General features: G+C 39.6%; 1 protein-coding gene across 4 annotated transcripts in view; it reads right to left on the reverse strand.

Annotated features, from left to right (window-relative positions):
- Positions 1-20,063, reverse strand: part of gga1 (golgi-associated, gamma adaptin ear containing, ARF binding protein 1) — a 119,577-nt gene that overhangs the window by 13,361 nt on the left and 86,153 nt on the right. For all 4 annotated transcript variants that reach the window (XM_043679760.1, XM_043679759.1, XM_043679761.1 and 1 more), the window contains 11 exons: positions 18,891-18,966; positions 16,677-16,775; positions 14,767-14,890; positions 12,560-12,657; positions 9,802-9,882; positions 8,717-8,854; positions 6,554-6,635; positions 5,637-5,744; positions 3,460-3,615; positions 2,353-2,426; positions 532-752 (listed from right to left, as the gene is read on the reverse strand). In XM_043679760.1, the coding sequence (XP_043535695.1) occupies positions 532-752; positions 2,353-2,426; positions 3,460-3,615; positions 5,637-5,744; positions 6,554-6,635; positions 8,717-8,854; positions 9,802-9,882; positions 12,560-12,657; positions 14,767-14,890; positions 16,677-16,775; positions 18,891-18,966 (1,257 nt within the window). The remainder of the gene's footprint in view (positions 1-531; positions 753-2,352; positions 2,427-3,459; positions 3,616-5,636; positions 5,745-6,553; positions 6,636-8,716; positions 8,855-9,801; positions 9,883-12,559; positions 12,658-14,766; positions 14,891-16,676; positions 16,776-18,890; positions 18,967-20,063) is intronic.

Genomic DNA, 20,063 nt, shown 5'->3' on the forward strand with positions numbered 1-20,063 from the left:
CCATGACCTGTCCTACCTGCCAATCTCCCTTCCCACCTATCCACTCCACCCTCCCCTCTGACCTATCACCTCCATTCCCATCCCCATTCACACTATTGGGCTCTTTGCTACCTTCTCCCCAGCTCCACCTCCCCCATTTATCTCTCCACTCTGGAGGCTTCCTGCCTCTATTCCTGATGAATGACTTTTGCCCCAAACATCGATTTTCCTGCTCCTTGGATGCTGCCTGACCTGCTGTGCTTTTCCAGCACCACTCTGATCCAAACCCTTCAGGCTTCTTCCTGTCTTCTGAGAACTTTGTTCCACTACAAGCTATAACCTTTTGGATTTTTTTCATTTAAAAAATAGTTCATATACTATATGACTGTCTTATTCCTCGAAAAGAACTGCTGGCAACACAGTGACGCACAGCTGTTACTGGTGGCAGAGGTGGGAACCATTGGATGAGCTGCATTCCCCACAACTAGGTAAAACACAATGACAATGCTAGCTCAAAATGCACTTGTACTTCCACTGCCCACAGTCTCTTACCATTTGACCTGTTGAGATCCTGGAGGCAACGACTGCTGAAGGAGGGTTTTCCCCAACATATCCAAGTCATCCAAGGCTCTGCTCCCAGAGGATGCAGGCACGCAGGCAGGGGCAGGAGTTTGCTGGCCAGCTGTCGAAGCTGCTGGCTTCAACAATTCAGAGGACAATACGCTGGATTCTGCTGAGGTTACGGGGCCACTCAGCTCTTCAGACTCAGAGGACTAGTGGGGATAAATAAAACGTGTTTTTGTTATGGAAAGTGAGCATGTCTTTTATGTATTACAAAAACAAAAAACATAGGAAGTATTGATGAAGGTTCAAAAACAATTTACAATTGTTTACAAATAATTTACAATTATCCCAAAATTAAGAGGTTAGCACCAACAGACAAGTTTGGAAAGGCTGGGGCACGTTTCTCTAGAAAACAGAAGACAGAGGAGACCTACTCAAAGTCTTAAAATTTATGATGATAAATGGTGAGGAGATGCTATCAGCGAAGTATAAAACTAGAGGCAATAATGGGAACTCAGATAAACTTGCTTATCCAGAAAGGAGAAATTAGAACAACTGAGATAACTACAGATGCGCTTAAGAGAGAAATTGGATCAAATAAGTGAGTGAGATAGGTGTAAAAGGTCATGCTGATAAAGTAAAATTAAGTGTGCAGAGACGAGACTTGTGTGAAGTATAAACATCAGCATAGATGAGACATGTTGTAAATTCAGTGTAATTTATGTACTTCACTGTAAAGTCTGCTCTATAGCATGCATGCCAAAATTTTTATCTCATTAATCTCTTTTTTATAAACAAACCACTAACGTTTAAAGTTTAAGCCATAGTAAATTTGGTTTGACAACTGAAACTACAGTTTCAAAATATATAAATTTTGGAATACTTTTCTAAAAATAATTACCTAATCTTTATTTTGATGGTTATAAAGAACAGAAGTTCACATAAAAGGAATGATGCTTGTTCTTCTTTCCATTCTTCAGGGAGACAAAGCACAAAGTCTGTTTTGTGACCAAATTTCCTGGAACAGGTCACAAGCCTGTCACCAGAGGTGACAGCTTGAGGGATGCCTCTCCACATCAAGCATGGCTGACCAGGAGACTTCTCTGCTCAAACTGCCCACTGGAGGGTATATTGGAAGGATTAATATGCTGATACCCAACTGTCTGGCTGTGTTTTAAATGCATCTCCCATGGTCTTGAGTTGAGTTTCAACATGGAGCTTCCAGCTGAGACACAGGATCTCTAGCCACTGTGCCATTAGATTTCCTCGATTGAAGACTAACCATTCATAACATTTGGAAAACTAACTCTCTTGCAATGCGCTGAATTTGGGGAGCAGGAACCTTTTATGCTGTAGTAAAGCAAAGCCTTAAATTTTCCAATATGGTTTGCTTTTCAGTGAATGGTTTACAGATTTAGGCTTACCACGATAGACAATTAACTGATTCTAATTAGTGAACAAATATTATTCAGAACCAAATCTGAAAAGGTTATTTTCCTTCTTCCTTCAGAAGGCAAGTTGCTACCTTTTTTTTAGTTCAAGGGTCAATGTCAAGGGAACAAATTTTTAAGGTGAAGGCCAGGAAGGAATTTGAGCAAAATGTATTTCATCTAGGGGATGGTGGGACATCACTGGGAGGGCAATAGAGGCAGGAAACTTCACAATGTCCAAGTGGTATCCTGTTTTTGGTGCAGATTAGGTCAAAGGATCTCTTCTTCACTGTAAGACAATGACTCTCTAAAATGTCATATGGTAAGTTCAATGTTACATGAAATACAATATCAAGACCCATATCCTGTATTTTCTTACCTGAAATGTATTCCAGTTACTTGATTCAAGAGACTGTGATGAAGGTACGGCATTAGGAACTAGATCATTCAGCCCTTCAGTGAGAAAAAGAGGAGAGAATTGTAACAAAAGATTCTAACATAGCAATTCATAACAGGGATGAAACACATGGCATCCGCGAGCTGTTCAGTCACTTCTCTGAAAGACCAAGTAGAGACCGGGCCAGTTTTGAGCAGACGTCTCACCAATCAGTTTCTAATCAACAAATCCACAAATGGTTAATTCATTCAAATATCCCACTAGTGATCAGCAAATCTTCTGATATGGAATAAAACCAAACTTTCACAACTGTGGTAAATGAAAGTTTGAAAAGGCAAGATAGCCTAGTGACTTAAAGCTATGGACTTTTTGATTGGAGCTCAGCATTTAACTACTAGACATGAACATCCATCTACTTCACTGAAGTTCAAATCTCTTACAACAGTAAAATACTAACTTAGTTGAGCACCAATGCATAACATCCTGGACAAGGTAAACTCTCTAAAATCAAACCAAACCTATACACCGCACAAGCAAAGAACAACTTGCATTTATATAGCACATTTAACTAGTAAAAGACATTCCAAAATTCATAATCAAATAAAATTTGAACATGATATACAAGAAGTCAACAGGTACTGAAAGCTAGGGCCTAGGTAGCTAAGAACATGATCACCAATAGTGGAGCAGTTAAAGTTGCTGGTTGGTAGATGACAGGTCAGAGAGAGAGAGCTTAGACGCTTGTGGACTAGAGGTGGTTACAAAGTGGGAGGGGGTCAAATCCAAGGAGGATTTTAAAAAGTTCTCACGTGTTAATTTTGAGCCAGGAGTAAACTGAAGTCAGCAGACAGATGACTAGTGAGCAAAACTTGAAACAAATTAGATAGGGGCAGCTGAGTTTTACATGAGCTTAGCTTTAGGTGGAACAGATCAGGGAACCAATGGAATAATCAATTCTGGAGGTAACAAAGGCACAGACAAGGGTTTCAGCAGTTAATATGCTGGAATTACAGTTAGTAGAATGTTACGCTAACAAGGGGATATTAAAATGTCACGTTTGGAGAGAAGCAATGCAAAAATAATTCTCACCTAATGACATTAATTCATCGTCTAGTAATGATACAGAGCTGCTTAGATCCTGTGCCAGATCAGGATTCCAGGTCTGACTGGCAGGGACAGCAGGATAGGAAGGAGTATTTGAGCCAGTGTCCAACCCCGTCAGGTCTAGTAGAGCTGAACTGCTGGCTAAATAACAAAAAAAAAGTTAACAGCACATTAAGTCACAAAGCATGTAAGTCTTCTGAACTATAGTTAAAAAAAAATCATCTCCCACTATGAAGACAATTTAGTTATCAATTAGTTTAAATTTATTTAAAAAAAAGACAAAATAAATTATTCTTCACTCATTCCTATATGGAGCTTTTTTTGGGGGTATAAAAGCACAAATAAGCTCCAAAGCGACAGAACATTTTAGTAGTGCTGCACTGTGACTGGGAACCACCGAACATGGGATGGAGATAAGGCTACTCAATAATGTGCCTCTGCTCCCTCCCTTTGGTTGGATACTGTTTCAAACATAGTGGTGTACTGACCCAGTAGTCAATGGATTATTCCACAGTTGTCATATTCTTGATGTTAATAAACTGGGCACGGATTAAATCTAGACTATCCACATTCTGTACTTGCAAAATGCTGGAAAACCCAATTATTGTATGTTACAAGCTGCAGTCAGAAAAGTAGCAAAACAGTTGTTACAATTATCTAGGGCCAGCAAAATGCAATAAATCATTCAGGACTTGTTAAATTTGGACTTAAAATTCTTCTATTTTAACCAATTATGCATCTTGATTAAAATCTCCAAAAGCTGACTCAATTGTACCAGTGAAACACCAGCATTTCTAAAGTAACCATTATTAAAAGAGTCCAGAGAGTGTGCCGTGGTGTAGAAATGTGGGCAATTTAGATATGGAACCGCATACTACCAAAAACTGAACCAAGATTCTCCAAATTGGTTTTCTCATTTGCAGTTTCTCCGGGTCTTGCACCTTTATCAGTTTCTGTCCATATGCACTGCACATAGATCATATCAGTTTAGCAGAATCTTAACCCAGTTATTTGGAGGCATGTTGACTTCCTCTCAATATCATCGAATCCAGGAAATGATCAGATGTGAAGTCACGTTACTACCATACAGATACATCAATGATGATTCAGTTGGCCACGGTATGATCTCTAGGCCAGAAGTTGTGTGTTTAAGTCCCATACTCGTATTTCATCTGATAGAAGAGGCTGTTAAATTTGTGAATGTGTAAGGAACAGTTGTATCATCTATCAGATGTGATATCAGCAAAAGTAACTACAATGCAGAGGACCATCAGCTCTCATTAGAGAGAGACAACTTTGTGGCAAGTTTTAGCCTGAATGTCACCACATCTTAGTAGAGGTTGAGAAGGCAAGGCCTTCATTGACTTCAGCCGGTACAGGCATCGAAACCATGCTGTTGATGTTATTAACTGGTCGTCCAACCAAATGACCAAAGTAGGAACTATTCTGTTGGTTCAGATGAGCTGTAAAAGAATCCTTGGGAAAGGGGGAAGAGACTTTTTCAGCCTTGACTATTAATCTAGAGACTCTAGTAATGATCTGGGGACCTGGGTTCAAATCCCAACATGGCAGATGGTGGAATTTGGACTCAATTAAGACTTTGGAATTAATAGTCTAATGATGACCACGTAACCAGTGTTGATTGTCAGGAAGAACCCATCTGGTTCACTAGTATGCTTCAGAGAAGGAAATCTGCCGTCCTCATTTGGTCTAGCCTACACATGATTGCCGACCCACAGCAGTGTGAATGACTCTTAACTGCCCTCTGGGCAATTAGGGATGGACAATAAATGCTGGCCTAGCCAGTGATGCCCATGTTTCGTTTATGAATATTAAAAACATTCTGTCAGTCAAAGCTACTGAAAACAAATTATTTGACTATTCATGTCATCGCTGCTTGTGAGATATTTCTGACTCAGGATGGCTGCCAAGTAACTGTACAACAGTACCCTCAAGAGTTTGTCTGTGGAAGACATGCTTTGAGAAGAGACAAAGTGCTTTATAAATGCAAGTAATATTACGGGCTGCACACGACAAGCTGAGAAAGGTGAGATAACACACACGCAGTTGAATGTGAAACTGTCCGATACATCTACATGCTTTACATTCTGCTACATCTGGCACTACATGTCAAGGGAAATGTACAAGATAACATGACATACCTTTAATGTTTGGCAGATCAATCACCCCATTAACTTCTTCTCCTTTCACAACCTTCTTATACAAGTTAATGACCTGAGTTAAGTTGTCATTTGCTTGAAGGATTTCAGCTAAGGCAAAAATAAAACAAAGTTGGAAATGAGCATATAAACTAAAAAGTTTACTTTTTAAACACAACCTGTTCACTTACAGCACCTACTGTTCCTTAACTTCCTGCAGTTCATATCTCCCGAGGGATCATAAAGTCATGCAGCAAGTATAAATTCTAGCTGGATACGGATAGCCAAGTCTAATAAAAATGAGAAAACTCAAGGAGAAAATGACAGAAATACAAAAGGTGTTTTCCATCAGAAACAGAAAATATGCTCAAGTTTCTAAAATAATGCCAGCCATTTGAACAGATTCTCGCACAATCCAGTAGATTGTGCTTTTATTTTAGAGTTACATCTGCTGTACGTCTGTGCATATATGACATGCAATTTGTTTACACAGCCACAAAGTCTAATTGGAGCAAAGTGTGGTCAGTTAGAAGTCAATTCTTGCTTTCATTTCTTTTCAATAGTGTCGCATGTATGTAAACACAGGAAAGATGTTGCACCTATATGTAGCAAGCTCACTTCTCCCACATGCATCACATCTACATGGTGTAACAGAAGTTCATTTTAATAGAATAATTATAGCTATTTCACATAACTGGATATTTGCTGAACTAAAACTAATAGATGGTAGCCAAGATGTGAAGGTACTGGTGTTGGACTGGGGTGACGAATGAGTAGCGCTCCAAAAGCTTGGGATTTCAAATAAACCTGTTGGACAATAACCTTGTGTCGTGCAATTTCTGGCCTAGAACCAACAGAATTATCCATACAATAATGCATATGGTAGATAAAATTTAAATAGATTTACTCAATTAATTTACCCAGTGCCTCATCATTGTCCTCAGTGTCACTGGCCAGTCTGAATAGTGTGGGCCTCATCTTTTCGCATCGTTGGTACAATTCCTGCAGCGAGCACATGCACAAAAGAATAATTTAATTAAGGAAAATGAACAAATATCCTCCATGTATCTCAGGGAACTTCAAGTTAAAAGCAATTAGAAGCATGTGGAGTCAGGATGAGATATGGGAGCTGCTGTGCCGGAGATATCCCTGTTGCAGTCTAGACAGATGGGATCTGAAAATGTGTTGCTGGAAAAGCGCAGCAGGTCAGGCAGCATCCAGGGAACAGGAGAATCGACGTTTCGGGCATAAGCCCTTCTTCAGGAATGGGATACAAACTCTTCTTGCCATTAATAATCCTAAACTGATTACAGAGGAACCTCGATTATCCAGCATTCGATTATCCAAATATTAGAGGAGAATCGACGTTTCGGGCATAAGCCCTTCTTCAGGAATGGGATGACAAACTCTTCTTGCCATTAATAATCCTAAACTGATTACAGAGGAACCTCGATTATCCAGCATTCGATTATCCAAATATTAGATTATCCGGCAAGATCGCAAGGTCCCGATGCTTGGCTAAACAATGTTATCCGGCATTTGATTATCCAGAATTTGATTAACCGAATGAAATACTCCCCGTCAGTGTCATAGAGACGTACAGCATGCAAACAGACCCTTTGGTCCAACCTGTCCATGCCGACCAGATATCCCAACCCAATCTAGTCCCACCTGCCAGCACCCGGCCCATATCCCTCCAAACACTTCCTATTCATATATCCATCCAAATGCCTCTAAATGTTGCAATTGTACCAGCCTCCACCACTTCCTCTGGCAGCTCATTCCATACACGTACCCCTTAGGTCTCTTTTATATACCTCCAAACTCCTGTACTCAATACTCTGACCAATAAAAGAAAGCATACAAAACACCTTCTTCAGTATCCTATCTATCTGCAACTCCACTTTCAAGGAGCTATGAACCTGCACTCCAAGGTCTCTTTGTTCAGCAACACTCCCTAGGACTTTACCATTAAGTGTATAAGTCCTGCTAAGATTTTCTTTCCCAAAAAGCAGCACCTCGCATTTATCTTTAGAGAATCCAAGTTCCTCGGTAATGGTTCTGGAAGCACCAACATAGGATAAACTCTGATATACTTCTCCCCATTTCAGCATTTTTCCATTTAACTACTTGCGCACAACACTATGATAACACCCTCAATCCTCTCAAAAGGACGCAGTCTGGGACTTCCCAACATGAGCTCCTAACTGGCTAAGGCATTTTGCTTTGCTGGTAAATTATACACTTCAACATGCGGAGGAATGATACAAACTAATGTGCACTTGTGTATTTTTGTGCTCAGAGGAAGAGGACATATTTCCAATTCTGTCATCCATCACTCGCTGCCTCAGATATAGTGCAGTGAGTGTGAAGTTGTTATAATTTTACAACAACAACTGGGAACCTCTTTGCACTATGTAACATGTGGTCCCTCTCAACTGAACCGCTGTTTACATACTTCCCTACTTCTGAGGGGAACTGGTCTAAGGTATCTTGTTGCATGCAAGGCTCTTATGTCTGGAGAAGGCACAAGGTCACATGCTGTCAAGGTTAAATTGAAACAATGTTTTCACATGGGGTTATGTCAATCTAATAACCCCAAAAACCATACAGTATATCCCTAATGTGTAAAGTTACAAAACCTGGCCAGTACCAGTTTTTCGGACATATGCTCATGGCTGGAGAGGAATTTGTAGTAGGAAAGGGCTTCCGTCATCATGGTCCATGCAGTCACCAGCCAGATAGAGAGAATAAGGAAAGAGGCCCTGCATAGTAAATATGAAGAATTTGGCACAAAATTAACAAGCCAAATCTCAAAAGGGTAATTATCTCGGATGGGGTCGCACAGGAGAAGTGGGTTGGAGGGGTCACAGGGCACTGGCACCAGTATTGGGAAGTGGGAAATGTACTGCTGGGATGGTTTACCAATGAATGGTGTTGCAGCCAGTGTTCTAGCAGGTTCAATGGTTCAAACATTATTTGGGTGCAAGTTTTATTTTCCACATGTGATGATACTCACTTTGACAAACACATGTACACATTATAATCACAGCCTGACAAAAATATTTTTGTCCCACATGTACCTTCATTATTTCTTCATTACTCTCAGAAGTTTCGTTCTTGCTGTAATTCTCCAGCATTTCACTCAGAAGTTTAACATTGTTGTTCACCTCTTCAATTGCATTCACTCTTTTAGAAATCTTCTCCATTCTTTTCTGGTCCTAAAGAGTTTAAAGAACAGACCTCATTCTTAATACAACGTTATTTCTACAAGTAGAACACTTTTACTGAATTATTAGCAATATGAGAAAAAACAGAAAATGAGGGTGATGGGGTGGTGGGCAATGACCTGACTGGTTCAGTAGTTTTACACCCCTGAGGTGAACTTTAATCAGATCACTATTCCAATTCAGTTTCTGGAATCATTGTTGGCCGGAGACTGAACTGGATTAGCCATATAAATAGAATGGCTATAAGATTAGGTTAGAGGCTAGAAATCTTGCGTCTCTTGGCTCCCCCAAAACCTGCACACCATCTACAAGGCACGAATCACAAGTGTGATCAAATACTCTCCACTTGCCTGGATGAGTGCAGCTGCAACATTGCAGAAGCTTGACACCATTCAGGACAAAACAGCCCACTAGATTGGCACCACATCCACAAACATCCACTCTCTCTACCACTGACGTCCAGTTGTAATGTGTACTCTTTACAGTGCAGAAATTCTCCAAGACTCCTTAGATTAGAAGTCTGGAACGACAAGGGCAGCAGACACAAGCTCCACACCATCTTGACTTGGAAAAATATCACTATTCCTTCAGTATTGCAGGGTCAAAGATCCTGGAATTTCCTCCCCAAGAAGGAAGTGGGTCTACACATATCACAATGGTTGCAGCGGCTCAAGAAGGCACTTCACCTACTGCCCTTGTCCATTTGTCGGACGGTGGGTTTGAGATGCTGTCAAAGACATTCTGATGAGTTACTGCTATACATTTGTTGATGACACAGCTGTACAGCCGTGACATCTTTGGGATGGCAAAAATTCATTTGTTGGCATGAACACCTCCACATTATGAGATACAGAAGTGAAAATGGAGATACAGAAAAGTACATGTAGATATTAGTATACACTTTTACTGGACACATCCAAGTAGACAACAAGACCCACCTCTTGAACCATCTCCTTGATTAATTTATTTGCAGCTCGGAGGTCCTCTGGGTGGCTGCTCTTCAGAAGTCTGGCCAGTAGCTAAAACAAAAAATTGCACTAAAAAAAAAATCAATCAAGAGGCAAAACTTCTGCCAATTCTCTTCCTGTAATGGTTCAAAGGCATTTTACATATCACATGCAACTGTGCTACCGTACTAATACTCTGCACTATTTGAGAGCTAATGTGAAAACATAAATGTGCAATACCATCTAGTGATGGTAATGAATACTACAACAGCAACAGATATAAACCGGGCCATTCTCCCAACCAGTTAATCGAATTGGCTTGCAAACATGAAGTTTTACTAAACAAAAGTAACAATAAACCAATGTACTTTGATGGTTGTAACACGCTTTGGGACATTCGGAGGTTGTGAAAGGAACCAGATAAATGTATGTCTAACTTACTTATTTACACAGTTGGAAAAATGAATAAGTATGTCTGCTCCTTTAACACAACTCTTGATAAAAAAATCCCACCTGATTTTAGGGAGTCATTCTAGCTATTATCTTATCTTAAGATTCAGATTGGAGTTTTTAAACTCCAAAAACTTCAAACACCAGAAATATCATAGCACCTCATGTAATAGAAATTAAAACACAAAAGTTATTCAGACACTAGAAACCAGTAGTTCTGCTCTAACATTAAAGGTTCTTGATCGTCTCACAATAACAAGATGCAAACACTAAAAAGTTAAAGTTGCCCTAGTCCTACCAGAGCATCGGGCTTCTCTCCGATTAGCGAGAGGCGACTGGTAGTGAGTTTAGCTCGAGAGTCACCATGCCTCAGGTTAGGGGACAGGTTGAGAAGGAGAGTCCTTCATGGTGAACTCAGCCAAAACAGGAAGCTAGCCTACTAGCTCCCACTAGCCTACATATTAAAAAGCTTATGACTTTTCAAAGTTACTCTTCAAACTTTTAAAAAAAATGTAACAATATTACAATGACTCCAGCCAGCATCCCAAACTGTTACACATCAAAACATAATTACAATTTATGAATATCTCCATTGATCATCACTGATCCATTAAACTTAAATCCACGAATCCTTGATACCACAACATTTAAATTGGCAGGCACATGTCAGCAATAAATGCTTTTAAGCAAAAATAACTGACACATTTCTATTCACAAAAGACATTAATCATATATTCTGAGGATCAGTGAGGTTATAGCTAAACCATCTCCAACACAGCAATGGACTTCAAGTAATTCATAGTATGCAAAACACTTGAGGTGTGTGAAAACAAAAAAGTGCAAATTTATCTGAAATAAAACTGTTCAATATTAAATTTTACAATTGACAGTGTTCATTACACTAGAACCACAATATATTTCCCCAAAGAGTAGCACCTGGACTTTAATATAGAGATACCACATTGTGAGGAATTTACTACCTCAGTTTTCCTGTTCCCTGTAGGGATGTATTCCTTTTCTGAAAAATTGAAAAATCTTTTCTGCCTTTTGCAATCCTTTTCAGACCCTTTCCACCCTTTGTGGACCCCTCTTCCCCTTCTCAACCCCTTGCTCCTGACTCATAATTTGACATATTGATATCGGTTTAAGCTGCAAAGGTTTTATTGTAAATCTACAGTGCAGTACAAACATAACATTTCACCTTTCCCTGACAAGAAATCAACTCTCCAAGGGGGAAAAGCTTGGCTTTTATTTTATATAAGTACAGATCATAATCGCAGTCCGCCAGGGGCAGAAAGAGTACGGCACTCAATACTGCCAGGTGTGTTCCATCCAAATACCCAGTTTGTTTAACAAGGTTAGCTGTAGACAAGTCATAGATTCACAGTAGTACAGATATTTTTGAAACAACACTGTTCAGAGCTGTTACGAAACATCTCTGGAGCAGATAGGATTTGAACCCAATCCTTCTGGCTGAGAGACAGGGACATTACCATTGCAACGAGCCTTTGGAACTGCTTGAAAGTGCTTTTAATCTGCCTGCTCAGATACATTTGACACCTCTGAAGCAGATGGTATTTGAACCCAGTCCTTCTTGACCAGAGGTAAGGACACTACCACTCCACTAACAGCCCTTGGAACTACAAGCATTTTTAACACTAAATTCACCTTGATCATCCAATCACAGCTGGCTTTTCCCCTATGATAAAAACTGAAAAAAATACGGATGTTGAAAATCAGAAACAAAGTTAGAAATTGCTGGAAAGGCTCAGCAGATCTGGCAGCATTTGTGGAGAGAAATCAAAGTTAATGTTTTGGGTCCAGTGATGCTTCCTAACCTTATTCCTAGCCACCATTAGTTCTGAGAAAGGGTTACTGAACCTGGAACTTTAACTCTGATTTCTCTACACAGATGCTGTCAGACCTGCTGAGCCTTTCAAGCACCCACCCGCGTTATTGAATTTTTACAGGCAATGTGGGGACTCTCAGGAATACTTTACCTGCATCCTTGTGTATTTTGAGCACTTTTATCTACTCAAACAAAATATAGAATTCACACTTTAAAATGAATGACATGAATTATCATGGTCCAAAACTAGCTCCTCTTCTCTATCGCGACATGACCTGAAGATTAAATGTTCCCTTTAATTACATTTTTCAGCGTGCAGGTAATTTCTTTAAAATGCATCTTTTTAGATTTGAGAGAGTAATTTAATAGTACAGCATGAACAGTGTTGGCTTCAGCAGTGTCCTTAGTTTTGGTTCTTGCAAACAACACAGTGGGACAGGGACAAGATACCTTAGACTTTTCCTCATCTTCAAACATGGCATTTGAGCGTGGAGGGGGTGGCGGAAGGGGTTCATCATCAGGTAATACAGGATCCTGTTTTATAATTCCTGTGGAACAGTACAGTAAAATATTAAAACAGAAAATTCACGGCAAACAGCAAAACACTTTCCACACAACTCAGCCAATGTGAGAAACACAGTGAAAACAGGGCCATGAGAAGCTCTGATTTAGTAACTTTGAATTTTCAGCTTATTAACTTGCTAGTACTCTCCCCAAATCCATTATAACCTGCCTCTTTGTACTTCATCTCTTTCTCACCAAGTTACTTCTTATTAATAACTGATTCTATCTTTATAGCAAGCAAAGAATCCACATGAAGCATTTTTTAAAAGTTTCAAAATAAAAATTCAACACTTATTAGCAACTGATCACTGGTCTTCAACTCAAAACACTTGCCTTTAAAATTTACATTATGCATTCAATTTGCTGGAATCAGTTTTAAAAAAATGAAGCCTCTTTCACATTTCCTCTTATGGAAGACACTAAAACTAGTGGACACAGTTTAAAATTAAACAGTGCCTGTTTAGTGGAGAGATGAGTATTGTATTCCCCGCTAAGGGGAACAAGTAGAGGACATTCACCTCTAAAGAGAGATTAGATAGGCTGGGGTCATTTCCCTTAAAGCCGAGAAGGCTGAATGGGGGACCTGACTGACATGCACAGAGTTCAGGCATAGATAGGGATAAAATTTCCCCTTAGTGGAGAGGTCAATAACCAGGTGAATAGTTTTAAGGCAAGCAATAGGAGGTTGAGAGAGTATTTGAGGGAAAAAAAAACTCACCCAGAAAATGAACTCACTGCCTAAAATGGTTGTAGAGGCAGAAGTTTTCAAGAAAGCTGAAGAAATTAAAATGCCATAGCATACATGATTACGGACCAAGTGCTGGGAAATGAGATTAAAAATAACAGATGATGACCTGTATCAACATGGTGGGCCAAAGGACCCATTTCCACAAGGTAAAAATTCTACGACTCCATGGAACTCTTTCCCCACACAGCAGTGAAGACCAGGTCAATGATTATTTTTAAGGCAGAGGTAGATGGATTCATTACTAACAGAAGAGTGCAAGAATATCAGGGGTTATCAGGAAATGGAGCTAAATCCACAGTCAGTTCAACATGACCTTATTGCAAAGCACAGCAGGCTCAGGGGTTAATAGCCTACTTAGGCTCCTAATTTGTACATTTGTATGTTTCAGTGAAAATCTGTGTTAACTAGGGACTGTTTGCAGCCATTTACTTCTGCTCAAAAGGAAAGTTTTTGCGGGAGTCACGGTGACTCGTGGGCAAATACTGACTTCTCTAAATCAAGAAAAAAAAAAGAGGCCAAATCCAACCTGCAAGAGATCCAAACAAAATGACAATTCCTCACCTAATTGAACCTTGGCTACAGTCTCCAAGTAGACAAAAACTGCTCACCTTGACAACACGTCAAACTTGGAATTCCACAGTATTTAGTGCTGCCAATCAATAGTCAAACTCAAAGCTGGACACATTCGCAATGAACAACTGAATAGAGCATACAGCACAGAAACAGGTCATTTGGTCAACGGGCCCAATCTAATATTTATCCTTACCAGGAGTCTCCTCTCACCCTTCTTCATTAACTCTAGCAGCATAATCTTCCAATTCTTTCTCACTCTTTTGTTTGTCCATCCTCTGAAATTTGCTCCCACAAATCACCTTAATTAAAGCTTGTGGCAGTGAATTCCACAATTCTAACCCTTCCCTGGGTAAAGAAACTTCTCTTGATTTATTAGTAACTATTTTATACTTAGGATCACTAGTTGTGGTCTCTCCACATAGAAACTCTCTGATAAGGGTAAAAGCCTCCAACAGACTCTCCTCTGGCTTTGACTTTTGCAAAGTTAAGAACGCCAGTCTGTTCAATCATTTCTGATAGATATCACTACTTGGCTCTGGTATTACTCTTGCAAAGAAGCATAAGAGTTTTTGGAAAACCTTTATTGCATCTTAATGAAGTATACATACTTGGACAGGTACTGATACAGTAGCTTTTAGAATAATAGTGCAGATTGACACAGAATCATAGAATTTTACAGTACAGAAAGTGGTTATTCAATAGAATTGTGTAGTTCAGGATCAGGACATATTGTCAGAAACAGCAGTAGTTTATAGCAGAGTATTGAACAAACCTTGTTTTTTAAGCATGTGATAGGCCTCTGTGATCTTCAGCTCATCTGGTAGACCCACTGTCCAGCTGAACATTAGTTCTAAAACTTTAGCTTTTACTTTCTCAGAAGCTCGCGTTCCAAGATACTAATGGGAAAAACAATGTTAAAAACTCCTTAACCACAAATTAGAATTACTAATAATGCAACTCAACAATAAAGAATTCAAGCACTGCTGGAGAGAAAAAAAGACATGCTGTTGAAGCTCATTGTCTTACATTCACAGGGACAGAATCACAAGAATAACAAATCTCAAAAGGGAACAACAATTTGTACAGCATGAGAGGAGGGTGCTGATCAATTAGCTGAGAATGCACCAGGAAATAGTCAACCCCAAGCTATTACTTAGTTGAAAATGTGTAATGTGTGTTCACATTATTTGTTTGCAAAGCACAGCTTCTGCATATGCATAAGTACAAGTACAGCTTCTGACAAGCATAAACGAGACTAAATTATAATTTTGATTTGGTTGTTAGTATTACTGCTAGCACTTCTGAATTGTTAGAGGAGATTCTGTGATTGGACAACACTTAAGGTTCGAGATTACTTTTAGTTTGGGTATGCAAGGTTTGGTCGAGCACGGTCAGTACTTATTTTAAACATGCTGCCTCATAATGATCTATAAGTTGTTGGGACATTTGGCCTACACAGAAAGCATCATAAACTGAACTTCATGTACTAGATTACTCATGTGCAGCAGACAGAACATCAACCCCAGTGCAATTAATGCATAACAGCATGTGAAGCATCTAGTTCCATTTGTTGCTGAAACTTTGAATACATTTTCCAAGCACGGCAAGTGGGGCTCTGGTCATGTTTACGAGGTTGCCAATAAGGCCGACCTTATAGTGCATGGAATTATAGGTATCGCCCAATGCAAATATTCACCAGTGAAAATGGGCTTGCAGCAGACAGTAGGAGATTTCTCAACTGGCACATTGAGGTAAGGGATGCATTATATTGCTTCGACTCAAAGGCAAATTTAAATGCAGGAAGAACCCATGGAGGTAAGTAAGGAAATTCTTATATGCATCAATATGGAAACTCCATTTATTTGTTGAAGAGACTAGCTTTTAAACCCAAACATTTTTCAATGCTGACATTCCAATCTTTCTGCAACCGGTAAAGCAATGAAGCAGCCCCACTGTAAAATGGAAACGTTAGCTCTTTGAATCATTTTCTGGAATTCTTGGCATGTTACCCATGATAAACCCAGCAGTACAAACCACCAATAAAGAATCCATTCAGTGCTACTCCATTTCCCTGGGAAGTCATATGCAGGAAAGATACCATTGAATACCATGTTCTTTAGAATTTTCAAATTTTTATTCTCTCTCAAAAGACAAATCCAAACAGGCATTATGTGACTAGACTACCAATTTGGTCGCCTGCATCATTTTGGAGGGGCCCTCCTAATTTCAGTATCTTTTCATACTCTTCTGAGCTGTTAACACAGGTTTCCAGGGTCCTCTGCATTAGTCACCAATGAAGACACTTGGATATCTCAAGCAAGCTTCCATGCAAAATAACATACAATGTCAGCTCTATTGCTATTGCAATTGCAATGAGAAATCTACAATTGTGAGTGACCAGCAGCTGACTTTATTGAAGACAATATACAGATGGTAAAAGAGGACATCTCACTTGGAGCTCTACAGTCCCAGGCTCCAGTTCCATATGATGTTATTATGACCTTGTTCCTGCAGCCATATGGTACAAGGTACATTCTCCTTTGCTTTACAAATGTCCCCATTATGCTCAAACAAAGACTTTATATTTTAGTCATGAGAATGAGATGGCAAGCAAGTCAACTATTTTCCATCATGGTACAATGAGGCTAAAAGATTATGGAAACCCCTACAATAGAGACTTACCTTGGGTGACACCACTTTGATTAATTCATTTAAAAACCTGAATTTTCCTACTTCATTATGAAACCGCTTGCCACAGTTTTTCATACATGTCTCCAGGACCTGAACAAAAATTGAGAAATTTAAATTTCTTTGACACTGAATAAAATGAATTTTAAAAAATACATTCATCTACCCTTTACTGCCCTTTTACTTCTTGAAATAAAATATAACATGCTTCCTTCCTTCTCCTGAGGTTCTGTAGAGATCTTCCTCCCATCTGACGTTAACTTTGGCAGAAGAACAGTTGGAACCCAGGAATTTAAGCAAAATGTTATTTGGTTGGAATTTCAGCCAAGTTACGGAGGATGGAGAGGAGAAAACTCTACAGAAATTAGCTCCACTGGCTGTACACTGGAACCTGGTTTCATGGGAATTAGTCACCTTTTGGTATCTAATGCTCATGGTCATGTTTTACATACCACTTTTGTTCATTAATACTGTGGGTTTTCTAATTGTGGGCAGTGTTACAATGAAGTAATCTCCTGCTCTTGTCCAGTATTTGCACTTTTGATTGGGGCAACAATCAGGATGGGCAATCTTGCCTGATTTTACAAAGCTAATACACAGGATCAAATCTAGGGCAATTTGGTATGAATGGCTTGGAGAAAGAACGTACCTCAGCCATAATGGGATTGCTTAAAACAGAAAATTTTAAGTTCATGTTCTTGTTTCACCCTGCAGACTTACAGAAATCAGTGTATCTGCAATGAGATGTTCAAATAATAACGATGGAATGATTAGCAAGTGAATTCATGCCAGTTAATAGCTGAATGCTGAACAGAAGGTCCCATGAATATAATAAAGAAAAATACAATCTCACAAGCCAAGTGCACAGTAGGTTCTGAATTTTGAATTGGTGACATTTTAAGATTGACATTTAGGACCGAAAGCGATGCTTATCACATCATGATGGTGACAGACCCCAACTGCAAATGTCAATGAGTAGCTCAGCGGAGTGATTCTTATTTTATCAATTGTGTAGAATTTTATAGTTTTCATTTTACAGATGGTGCGGCAGCCTCCAACAGACTGTCACCAAAAGGGCAACTTTTAATTATTTTAATAGGATGTGAGTCTGGCTAACAAAAAGCAGCATTTGCTGACCATCCCCAATTGCTAGGAAAGGATGGCCATTTTAAGATGAACAACAAATGCTTGACTTTCCAGCAAAGCTCACATTCCAATAAAATTAAAAGTTGCCCTTATTATATTGTGGCATCAACCTGCAGGATACTCAAGATATAAACAGGAGTGGTCCATTACCATTCTCCTCACTGTAACTACATGGTGTTGGGCTCCAAGGTGGAGCCTTTCCCAAAATAATGTGAAACTTTTAACTGTATTTTTAACGTTTTTAAAAGCACTGAAAAAACATCAGCTAAAACAAAGTCTGCAAAAAATTTAAAAATTAAAAATCATAGATTACAGACTTCAATACTTAGGAACACAGGAGCAGAAGTAGATCATTCAGGTTTTTGTTGCAAACGTTTCGTCCCCTGGCTAGGCGACATCATCAGTGCTTGGGAGCCTCCTGCGAAGCGCTTCTTTGATGTTTCCTCCGGTGTTTATAGTGGTCTGTCCCTGCCGCTTCCGGTTGTCAGTTTCAGCTGTCCGCCGTAGTGGTTGGTATATTGGGTCCAGGTCGAGGTGTTTGTTGATGGAGTTTGTGGATGAATGCCATGTCAGGGAACAGAGAACAGCCAGGGAATTCCTAGAGGCATGGCATTCATCCACAAACTCCATCAACAAACACATCGACCTGGACCCAATATACCAACCACTACGGCGGACAGCTGAAACTGACAACCGGAAGCGGCAGGGACAGACCACTATAAACACCGGAGGAAACATCAAAGAAGCGCTTCGCAGGAGGCTCCCAAGCACTGATGATGTCGCCTAGCCAGGGGACGAAACATTTGCAACAAAAACTTCCAGCTCGGCGAACAGAAACACAACAACGAGCACCCGAGCTACAAATCTTCGCACAAACTTTGAAGTAGATCATTCAGCCCATTAAGCATGCTCTACCATTCAATTAGAAAAAAAACATGGCTGATCATCTAGATTCAATGCCACTTGCCCACACTATCAGCATATCCCTTAAATAATATCTATATCCATCAAGATTATTTAACAGCATAAAGGCTTCAGACAAAGAGTTACAGTAAATCTTACTGTCAAGGCCTGAATAGCTTCCCATTCCTGGGGAGATTGGATCTTATGTGCCAGAAATCTTGTGGCAAGCTGAGGTCTAAAGGAAGAGAAGTGTAAGAATGATTCAGCATTATGCATGTCACTCTACAAAACAGAACATTAAACAAGATGCAAGTTCATATAGTTGTGACATTACTGTGAATAAGCAATCCTAACCTAGTGATATTATCACTGGTTTGTTAATCCAGAGACCAAACAATGTTCTGGGAACCCGGGCTCAAAGCCCACCTTGGCAGATGGTGGAATTTGAAGTCAATAACAGAAATCTCTGGAATTAAGAGTCTAATTGTGACTATGAGTCCACTGTCAATTGTTGGAAAGACCCATTTGGTTCACTAATGTCCTTTAGGGAAGGAAACTGGTATCCTTACCCAGTCTGACCTACAGGAGTGTCCAGACCCTCTGCAATGTAGTTGACTCTGAACTGCCCTCTGTGCAATTAGGGATGGGCAATGAATGCTGGCCCAGCCAGTTATGCCCTCATCCAGTGAATGAATTGAAGAAAACAATCCACAGGTACATTTTTGAATAATCAAAATAATGCAGCCCTATGGTCTAAATGAACTTATCCATGTCTATTCCCTTTTATCTTCATCCACCCATCCAATCTAATCTCGATTGTTATCAGTTCTTATCTCAACCAGTTTGTTTAGCTGCGATTCCCAGAATCTCTCAAATCCCTTCACAGGTATGTTTTCACTAGTACTAGCTGCCTCCTTCACCTTTAGCAACTACTTGGCGACTGGGTTCAAACGTGAAGATTCAACATAAACAAGTCCAATCCCATCTTAATGTCCAGTATGTTTTGTGGATGGCAATGTGTGCCAAATGAGGTCACCGTCACAAATGCATTGTAAACCTAACCTTGAATAACTGTGCAAATTTGAAGCTATATCTGTGCCTACAGTTCTACAATTACTTCAACTTCTGGGGTCATCCTGTATATCCTTCAACACAATTTTCATTTTTCAGGCTCCCTGACAAGACTTGAAATTTTTCATTGACTCAGATCAGCCAATTTCAGTTAGATCTTCAACCACCAAAAGATAAGATACACAAAAGCCAGGGTTTGTTGTTGGTCACGGTAAATATTTGTATAACTGATTCAACAAATGGGTGCAGTGCTGTTTGTAC

Source organism: Chiloscyllium plagiosum, chromosome 39 (assembly GCF_004010195.1).
Source record: "Chiloscyllium plagiosum isolate BGI_BamShark_2017 chromosome 39, ASM401019v2, whole genome shotgun sequence".
NCBI lineage: Eukaryota > Metazoa > Chordata > Chondrichthyes > Orectolobiformes > Hemiscylliidae > Chiloscyllium > Chiloscyllium plagiosum.